General features: G+C 54.1%; 1 protein-coding gene across 1 annotated transcript; it reads right to left on the bottom strand.

The window, feature by feature from the left end:
• Positions 1–1,522: 1,522 nt before the first annotated feature.
• On the bottom strand, positions 1,523–9,984 carry MCAT (malonyl-CoA-acyl carrier protein transacylase). Its single transcript, XM_072596350.1, has 4 exons — positions 9,500–9,984; positions 7,822–7,909; positions 4,652–4,869; positions 1,523–2,140 (listed from the first exon to the last, which is right to left on the bottom strand). The coding sequence occupies exons 1-4, from the start codon at positions 9,929–9,931 to the stop codon at positions 1,712–1,714; spliced, it is 1,167 nt and encodes a 388-aa protein (XP_072452451.1). The 5' UTR covers positions 9,932–9,984; the 3' UTR covers positions 1,523–1,711.
• Positions 9,985–10,532: the final 548 nt, after the last annotated feature.

Consider the following 10,532-nt stretch of genomic DNA (forward strand, 5'->3'; position numbering starts at 1 on the left):
TCCATTCACATAAACCATCCCTGAAGACTGGACCTTTCAAAGCCCACATGGCTGGTGGAGCCACAGTAGGACCCAGGACTCACAGAAACCCAGGGAGGACATCAGCCCTGTCACTAGCCAGTGACTAAAGGCTCTGATCATTTGCTGAGTTCAGGGAAGTCACAGCTTGTCTGGAGAACAAGTCTGGTCTCCAACAGGACCTGTGGACGGATGGGCTGCCATTAAGTGGGGTTCACAGGGTGTATATGTGTGTGTAGGGCAGGGGAGCTCTATTTTAGGTGAGAGGAGTGGCTCAAGTGGGTCTGCACTGGCAGATGAAGGCAGGATATGGATGCAGATGGTACAAACCAAGGAGCATCCAGGACCTTATCAGAGTTGTTGGAATGGCTGCTCCACTCAAGTCTCTTTCCATCCCTTACTGTGGAGCCCATCCAGGAAGGCTCTGAGTTCAGGGCTGGCAACAGGGCTCTGTCTGTCCTCTGAGGACAAGCCTGGCTAGTTAGTAAGGGAACAGCAGCTCATCAAATGCTCATTCTCCTGGGTCTTCAGTGGTTCCCACTGACCCTCAAGCTCCTAAAGGCAGTTTCTTAGATCCAAGAAGAGGTAAAGGTCATAGCTTCTAGAGGGGGAATGCTTATGGCCCATAATGTCATGATTCTGACAAAAGAAAACAAACAGGGAGAACCAAATGCTTCCTTAGGAAATGAATTTCTTAAGCCCCACCCAAACCAAAAAAGCTGCATTTTTAGCTCCTCCAGAGGCTGGCCAATCTCAGTTCTATACGATTAAGTGTAATCAAGAAATGCAGTATTTCCAAGGTAAGGGGGTGACCTTTCCCTTGACAAATGGGACAAGTCAACTGTACTTGAAAGATGTGGATAATCCCAGGTACTTTTTAAAACCTCCATGTGAAACTGCCCAAGCCACAAGCCAACAGCTGCCCTAGACCATCGGCCCAAACCTCAAACCAACAGCATACTCCCCAGGCCAATGGCCTAAGCCATAGGCTAATGGCCCCAAAGCTGACAGTAAGTTCAACATCAGGAGATTGCCGTTCCAGGCCCATGTGCTCATCCCATACCTGTAGTATGTCCTCAGTCATACTACAGGTGGTAGAACGAGTCCCTGCTAGTCATGGTCCCCTCTTGGGGCCTCAGTTTCCTCACCACACTGTGTCTTCATGATGTTACTGTGAGGAGGAGGAGGAGGACCACTAGGGGGATGGTGTAGAGGTAGATTTTGGGAAGATGGAGGTCAGGAGGCACATCCTCCCACAAAGGACTGCCTGGGGAGGCAGTGGGCTCCCCCTCCCTGAAGGCTTTCCAGCAGAGGTCAGGCTATGGCAGAAGGGATTTCAGGTTAGGGCCAGGTCTCTCTGGGGAGGGGGCATGGGAGGGAGGTAACCCTCTAGGACTTATGCTAATGCTGGGCTCATAATTCCCCTGTAAACTCTCTCCTCCAGACATGAAATATTTTCAAAGGACACTTGAAACAAGATGTCATCAAAGAACACAAGACCTGATGGTGCTCAGAATGCAGGTTCTATTTTTACTTCCCTTTGGGGCCAGTCAGCCCAAAGATGATCCAGAGAGTGGCTCCAGGAGGGAGGGCTGGAGGTGGTCAGTGGTGGCCCCAGCACCGCTGAAGCACCAGCCGTTCAGCCTTGGACCTGCTCTTCCAACCAATCCCAACAGTGCAAGAGTGGCCTTGGTTATACATTCAGGTCCTCCTCCTCCTCCTCCTCCATTACTTCCACATGACTGTAGGTCTTCCAAGCCTTGAGGTTACAGTTCTTTAGGATGGTCCCCAGTTGCTTCCCAGGCCCCACTTCAAATGTCTGCGGGAACTCTGTCCCCTTCCTCCGCTCGTAAATGGCATGCATGGTCTGCTCCCACTTCACAGGGAACACAACCTGCTTCACCAGCAGCTGCTGGATGTGTCTGGCATGCAGGTACTTATTGCCATCTACATTGGAATAGACAGAAATCAAAGGTTTCTTTATGTCCATTTTCTTTAACACCTGGGCCAGAGGCTCCAAAGCGGGCTCCATGAGACGTGTGTGGAAGCCTCCACTGACGGGAAGCATCCTGGTCCTCCTGAAGTGGTACCTGGAGGAATTCTTCTGTAGGAAGTGCAGGGCCTGGAATAAAATAAAGAAGCGAAGGTGTGAGAGGCCACATCCATCGGGGCAGGCTGGGAGCCCAGAAAAGGAAGACTCTCAGGGCCCTGAGAACTCCACTCTGGTCTTAAGACCTGGGAGGGAAGGGCAGGGAGAACTGATCACAGACATAACTGAGACCCAGAAAAGGGAGTTGTGGTGCTCCTTAGCAGCAGGGCTAGGACAGGACCCCTGGGGTCCTCAGGTGGGATAGTGGAAAGAGAACCATGGGCAAAGCCTAGGCCTAAATGGCCTCTATCCATCAGTCAATCAATAAACAGGTTGGCCTCTGGGGACTGTTCAGCTCCATTGCTAGGCCCCCTCCTGCCATCTCCAGGTACAGCCACTGGCCCGTCTTTCTAAGCTCATCTCACTGAATGCGGATAAGAGAGTCCAAACAGCAGTGCCTGCCATGGAGATGCTTACACTCTAACAGGGAGGATGGATGAGGCATCTCCAAATGAACATACGTAAGCCATGGAAGAATAGCTGGAGCGCTCTGTGAAGATGTGAAAAGGGGAACATGAGTTCAAGCTGCAGGGACCAGGGAAGGTTTCTGGGGGTGATGTCTGAACTGAGCACTGAAGAAAGAGAGGAATCTCAGCAGGTCAAGGAGGGGAATGGAATCTGGGCATGGAAGATGGCCTGTGTAAATGCAGAAAGACATGGACCAGGCAGGTCAGACCAAAGGGAGGAGAGCTCAGAGGAAGTAAATATGTGATCTGTGCTCAACCTCGAAGGGAAAGAATGGCTCCTCCTCAAAAACAACTTCTGCCCTGGCAACTGACCAACAAAAAGGGCATGGCTTGCGCCTGACTGGAGGGGCTGCAGGAGAGAGGCAGCACTCATGAGTTGTTGGTGAATGGAACAAAATAAAATGGAGAACAGAACTTTCACAACAGTACCTTCTAAAGGTGCCAAGGCACTGGAAATGACCTGGGTGTCCATCAGTCAGGGCATGGCTGACTGAGCTGACTGTGGCATTTGAATGCAATGGGGCAGGAACATATTCTAAAAATGAGGAGCATGAGAAATCCAAGGGACATGGGGGACATGAGTGTGGTGATGCAAAGACGGTGGAGCCAGAAATATAAGCAGCTGGTTTCAGACTGACAGGAATAACCCATCCTGGTTGAGGAGACAACCTTCCTCTCGCAAGGATAGAGGCTGGACTTGGAGCCTGAGGCACCTCCTTGCCTTCGCTCAGGGATCCTCGGGCCCTAGGGACTGCAGCTCAGTTGAGGAGGTAACACAGGCCTCCTCCCAACAGAGGCCTGGTTCCTCAGTCCCCCAACTGTGCTTGTTACATGGAAAGAGGGGCTGTAGAGTGCATCCTAAAGTGTGTGATTAAAAAAAAAGCAATAAATTTGAAAAGAAAAAGGGTAGGAGAGCTCTCACCTCTCCCTCCTAGGACCCTGGGGACCCAGCAATGTGATGAAGGGGAAGGAATCCTTATCCTGGAGCCAGGGACACCTGTGGCTTCAAGAAAGTTCCATAATCTCTCTGAGCCTCAGAACACCCACCTGCCAAGTGGGACCAGAGGAGCCCAAGGTCTTTGGATGCTGGGATCCCGGGGAAGGGGAGGGGTATCTTCCCTGAGGGATGACTCTCTGGGAGCTTTGCTCAGACAAAGGCTGAGCAGAGACGATCAAGATCAGATCTAGGCCTCTTCAAATCCAAGCTCCTCATTTTAGAAATGGGGAAACGAGGCCGAAAGGGCATGCGCACTGCCTCCTCAATATGGCCACTTCCTCAATGCTGCACTCAGAGATGCGTGCACTGCCTTCCCCAGGGAAGGACGCCCAAGGTTCCCAGACCCCCTTGTTCTTCACAATGGAATGGAGAAAACCCCAAGGGAGGGGGTGGGGTGGGAGGGCAAGTCAAGGCCTGAGCCTCAGGTGAAGTCACCTGCCTGAAGTCACAGGGTGCTTCAAGGGCAGAGTTGGACCCTGGGGTTGGTGTCCCTTTCACTCTGGCATGCTGCCTCTTGCCTATTCAAAGGCCATTGGGCCACCAGGCATCCCCCAGGCTACCAGGGATGATGTGGAAAAGGCCAAGGACCAGGAGCTGGAAACTGGTCAAGCCTTGCCTCAGTTACCCACTGGTTGTGGAGCCCACAGCAAGTTACTGCTCTCAGCCTCAGTTTCCCCCTCTGTAAAACCTGAAGAATAAAGCCTGCACTACCTACTTCTTCCACTAAGTTCTTCTCTGATACCACACTGGCCTCTAGGCTTTCCAAGGCACTGCCAACTGACCCTGAGTCCCTCCTATGCTGAGAAGGCTTTTGGGCCGAGCCCAGACACAGGGTTGGCCACTGGGGAGGACTCTTACAGCTGCTCTAAGGCAGACTGCAGCTTGCCCTGGTGGAGGGAGTCCCCACCCAGGCTCCTTGAGACATTCTTGTTCATGTAAGCATGAACTCTCATTCCCACTGCTTCCATGTCTTTAAACTTCCCAGAGGCCTAAGATGGTTCAAGGACTGAGGACACTCACCTGCAGGTGCCCAGCAATCACTCGGCAGTCAGGAAACAGGTAGTTGGCCACCTCACAGACGGGCTCCTCAATGCCCAGGGTCTGACAATGTTCTCGAGCTTCCTGGCAGGCCACCTTATACTGGGTCTGAGGCTTCCCGAGGACCGAGAGCATCCCGCTGGGAACAGCCTCGGATGCTTCCTGCATGGCCTCGGCACGGACTTTGACTGCATGCAGCCCTGACAGGGAGCAAAGGTAACCAGTCATTAGACAGGTGTTTATGATGCTCTCAAGATGAGCCGTGCTTTATGCTAAAGGCTGGGGTTCAAAGACAAAGCAAAACGGTACCTGCCCTTACAGGGCACACAATTTAGTGCTGGAGACACAAGGTAAAGAAATAGGTACAGAGTGGGAATGGGACATAATGCCAGGGGAGAAGGTGCTAGAGGCTGGGAGGCCCAAGATGGCTTCCCACAGCAGACCCCAGGAGGCAGAGATGAAGAGGGAGAGGGGATCAGGCCTGGGCCAGGCAGTACAAAAGAGTACCACGGGGAGCTCCAGCCGGTACAGCTGAACTGGAGAACTGAGTGGGAGGGAGTTAGGTGTACGGTGGCTGGAAAGGTTGAAAAGTCACTGGGTACCAGTAGAGTGGATTGGATGAGGTATGATATGGCTGGACCTAGGCTTTATGAAGACTGCCTTGGTAGCTAAGTGGAGGCCAGGCTGGAGGGGAGAAAGTGAGGTAGGGAGATCAGCCAAAAGGCAGTAGAAGAATTTTCAGCTCCTTAGAAGTGGCCCTTCATTTCTCTACTAAACAATGGCCTGTAGAAGGAGAGTGTCTCAGAGTCAGAAGGGGCCTCCAAAGGTCACTGGGCCCAGGCTGGGCACTGTCTCTCCACCAGCTCACATGGCTGCTCTTCCACCATCACCTCACTCCCAGGCTGTTCAGCAGAGACAGGGAGAGAGCAGCACAAGGGAATCTGTGGGAGGGAGGTTCAGAGCTGAGGAGTGGCAGGAAGACGAAACAGGAGGACGCTGGCTTTCCAAATCTGCCTCAAACACCACAGAGGCAAGGTCCATTCTTTCCAAGCCTCAGTTTTCTTCACGTGGACAACTGGAATGGAAACCCTCACAGGACTATGGTGGTGAGGGGGAGCCTGGAAGACCCCTCAGGCATCTACACAGGAGCTATTCCCCCACTGAGGCAATTGTGGGAAGGACCTCAGCACCTCTGGAGGGAGGTGAGGAAGAAGGCAGGGGTGGGGGGGAGAGAGAACAAGAGAACCAGAGATGGGAAGTGGTGGGGTCATTTAATGAGCAGCTAGAGTGCCAGTCCCTGCCCCCAGAGAGCTTACTCTTGGGAAGGACAGAGATAACACGTCCACAATGACAGCCAGGTAGTGGGGGCAGGAGGACCCCCGCGCCTGAGGGCTTTGCTTCCAGCATCAGGAAAGGCGTCATGCTTCACGAAGCTTAAAGAAGAGGAGGGCAGGGACAGCCAGGGCAAAGGCCTGGAGCCTGGAGCTGAGGAACAGCAGGCAGTCTGGGATGGCTGGATCATAGAAAGGGCTGGAAAGGCAGGAAAGGCCTGGTTGTGAGAGTTCAACATCAGATAAAGGATTTCAGATCTGATCCTAGAGTTATTAGGGCGCCACTGGAATGTAATGAATGGAGGTGGTGCAACCAGATCAAGGCTTTAGGAAAACCACTTTGGTGGCCATGTGGAGGATGGGCTGCAGGCAGGGATGACCAGCAGCACTTGTAGGCATCCAGGTGAGACATGAGGAGGTCATGTGGGTGCCACATGAATGGAGAGGCGGGCCGGTGGTAATGAGATATGCTGGGAGATAGAATCGACCAGATCTGGTGATGGAGGACACACGGGCTGGGAGAGCCGGGAGCCAGGGTGCATGGGAATCAGGATAACTGGGAGGACCGTATGCCCTTGAAAGCAACACAAAAGTCTGGAAGAGAAATGAGTGGTGAAGGGAAGCCAATAACAAATGGAAAGCGTCCCTCCAGGACTTACTGTGCACCTCTGCTGAGTGCCGGGGACGCAACTGAAAGAAAGGCCAGGCCCATCCCCAGGAAGCTCTGACTCTAGTGGAAGAGACAACTGGCAGGGGAGGTCTCAGCTGAAAGGTCCCATGGTCCTTAGAGTGTGGTGACAAGACAAAAAGAGGGAGAGCTCGGCCTTCTGTTGTGAACAAGATGAGTTTGAGATCTCTTGGGGAATCTGGTTAAAAAATGTCCAAGGGGTAGGTGATGTAGGAACAGAGCTGGGGGAGAACCTGGGGCCACATTAGCAATCTGGGATCTCAAGAATCACTGAAGCCAAGAAACAGAGAGCAGGGGAAGAAGGGAAGAGCACCCAGGGCAGTCCTGGGGAATGCCCAGGGGAAGTGACATGGATGACGACAAAGCAGAGGGGCACAGCAGTGCTGATCAAGGCATGTGACCGATTCTGCAACAAGAGGGAAGAGGAAATTCTTAGGAGAAGAGAGCTGTGTGAGGTTTGGGGCAGGGAACGCCGAACACCTTTGAAGAATGGCAGAGGGAGCTTGGGGAGCCCCCAGGGTGGCAGGAACCTGAAGTACCTGGGAAGGTGGGGCTAGGCTGGAGGAAAGTACATAAAGGTCAAATGTGCTAGGGAGTGAACCACCCCACAAAACACAAAACATGGGCCCACTGAACCTGTGCACTTGCTGAGACAGGGTCTGGCAGGAGGGAGAACAAAGGGCCTCCTCCAGGCTTTGTATTCCACAGACTGGTTTCTTTTTTGGTTCAGACATATGACTTTATCCATCTTGGAGGGGCACTGACTGGAGCAGCCAGGGCGCCACACCAGGGGACATCAGGGGCAGGTTAGAACTTGGACCTTCCTGGCTCCAAGGTCAGCCCTTGGCACCACACTGCCTCTCACTACAATGGCCATTTTATAGATCAGAAAACCGAAGCTGGGCTGATGTGCTCCACAGCAAGGGTCACAGCAAGTCACAGCTCTGAAGGGATGTGCTCCACAGCAAGGGTCACAGCAAGTCACAGCTCTTCTAGGGTTGGTGTTGTACCCATTCCACGTCACTACCCCCTGACTCCCATGGTAGAACTGCCATGTAAGCCAGAGTCATTCAGACAATGCCACAAAAGCCTGCCACATCCCCATGGCAGGATCCAACCAACGTCCTCAGTACCTTCTTCAAATTCTAAGGCACCAGAAAACACAAGGGCTGCAAACTCTCCCACGCTGAATCCAGCTGCAGCAACACAATTCTCAATAACCTGTGGCAAGAAATGCATAACACAAGGTCAAGCCCTGAAAGTGGGCCCTGAAATTATCAGGGCGAGCTGGAGGCCAAATTTAACACAGTGTCCTGGTGCTCCTCTGTGAGCAGCAGGGAATGCTAGGCTTCTCTGAGGAGGACAGGCTTCCACGATGGTCAAGGTCCCACCACAATGGAAGCTGACTCCTCCAGTACAGAAGTAACATTTTCAACAACTCAGGTTTGGGTTGTGGGAAAAACACATTGTGTTCCTCAGTGCCTGTAGCCTTCTCACCCTGAAGCATCCCTGTGCCCTGTGGCCTGTGTCTCCCATTGTTGAAGTCCTCTTGGAACCTCCACTCTGAGGAAGAGGCAGACCAGCCAGCTTCATTCCTCTCTTGGCTCTGCTTGGGACTCTCAGGATCTTGTCACCATGCCCCTCCACAGCTTCTATTCTGGGCTGTTTTTTCCCACTGGAATGTAAGCTTGCCAAGGGCAGGGATTATCTCTCTTTCTGTCTCTGTTTGTAGCCTCAACAATCAATTAACACAATGCCTGGCACAGAATAATCATTTAACAAATGCTTGGTGCTGACTGCCCACTGGTCCATGGATAAACCAAGATGGTGAATCTGTCAGCACCGTGGCCATGTGGGGAATTCATGAAATGTGGTAAGTCTCAGGGAGTCTGAGAGTAAGGACCTTCTCCCTTTATTCCCACCCCCGTCAATCTTTCCCAATATTACCCAATTCTTTCCAACTCCAATTAATCAGTTCCTACCGCCTGACAGGCCCCTGCACATCATCCCTCCTTCCTTCCTCCTTGCTAATCTATAGTCCATCTCAATCTATGGAACACTCGGAATCGGGGGTCTAAGCTCCCTTCTGCTTCTGCACCTGTGACCCTTCTGACTCAAGGCTTCTAATTCTTCCAAATCCCCCTCCACTGATGGGTGATGGGGCCTGGATCTTGCCACCCATGTCAGGAGCCCAGGTCACCTACATCAATCCCCTCAATCCCACCCAGACCCTTCAAGCCGCGGGCTAGCTGGGCACCCTGCCGCTCCCACTGGCATCACAACTTGCCCCTTGACCAGAAGGTTGGAGGGCGTGAATCCTGTTCCCTGACATTCCGGGGCTCCCAGCATCACCCCTTCCCTAGTTCGCACTACCGGAGCCCGAGAAGCCACAGAATCTGGGAACACAAGCGGCTGGAGCATCCGAGGTGTCCATGAGCACGGAATGGGTGTGACCCCGCCCCGCTCGACTCAGTTTCCCCGAACCAACCCAGATCTTTACCAAGAACCCCGGGGAGGTCCCAGTCCGAGGGCCGCGAGGGCACGGGGTCTCAGGGCTCTGGGATGAATGCCAACAGTCTCGGAGGGCACATAAGGCCCCCGGGGAAAACCCCAATCCGACGGTGGGGAAAAAGGAGAAAAAATGAATTTGGAACGTCTGCTCTTTGTGATTTCCCGATTCCAGACCCTTCAGTCCTCTGCCATTCACAACGCCTTAAGAGTTGGCGGAGCTTGGGACGCGAGGACCTCGGGCCTCGTTTGAGCTACAGAAGAGGGTAAACAGCGGGCGGGGCGGGGCGGGGCGGGGCTTACCTGGGGCCGCTGGTGCCGAAGCGCCTCCAGGGCGGCGAGCGAGACCACGTAGAGCGCAGGCTGACAGCGCGCCGTGCGCTTCAGCTCCTCGTGCGGCCCGCGCAAGCTCAGTTCCAGCAGATCGTAGCCTAGCATGCGCCCGGCGGCCTCGTACAGCGTACGCGCGCCCGGGTAGCGTAGGAGCGCGCGCCCCATGCCGACGGCCTGGCTGCCCTGGCCCGGGAAGAGCAGCACCGAGGTGGTCTCGGGACCCGGGCGGGATCGAGGCCTGGGCTCCGGGCTCGCGCTCACCGTGGCGTCCCTCAGCAGCGCCGCCACATCCACCACCTCGGACGGCGGCGGCGGCCCCGCGGGGTCCCGGGCTCGCGAGGACCAGAGGCGCCTCCGGAGCGCGCCTGCGGCCCCCGCGCCGAGCCACAGCCGGGCCGCCATGACTGACGCCGTCTCCGCCGGCGCCCGTTGTCTGGCAACCGCCCGACGCGCCTGCGCGGAAGGCCGCGTGGGTGCGCGCGCATCTCGGTCCGGCCTTCGTACGCGGAAACCGGAGTCCGGGAGAAAAGTTCCTGCTCTTTGCAGCACCCTCTCCCTCTCTTTTCTCTTCTTAACTATAATAATATGACGAATTTTACAAATAAAATCATAAAGGTGATGGCCGCCATTTCTATGGCCCTACAAGGTTTACCAAGCTCACCCTTCCCTACATTAGTGGGAGGTTAATAATATAATATATAATAAATGATATATAATGCAATACAATAAAGGTCCAGAGAGGGTCAGCCTTTTACCCTGGTGGGTAAAACCTCTTGGCAGACCGCCTAAATCAGGCTGAGGGGAATCCGCAGGCCTCAACTGGCTGTCTATCCCAAGCATCCCCTGGTGAGAATGGGCAGATGAGAACAGCTTGTTCCAGCAGCTGCGAGGGCGCCTGAATGCGTGGCTGCGGAGCCCTTAGAGCCTGGTCAGACTGCCTCCTGGGCCATCGCCAGCCATCCTGCCACTGCACCTCTGTGACTGCTCAACTCTGCCATGAACT

This window comes from Notamacropus eugenii, chromosome 3 (genome assembly GCF_028372415.1).
Source record: "Notamacropus eugenii isolate mMacEug1 chromosome 3, mMacEug1.pri_v2, whole genome shotgun sequence".
Lineage (NCBI taxonomy): Eukaryota > Metazoa > Chordata > Mammalia > Diprotodontia > Macropodidae > Notamacropus > Notamacropus eugenii.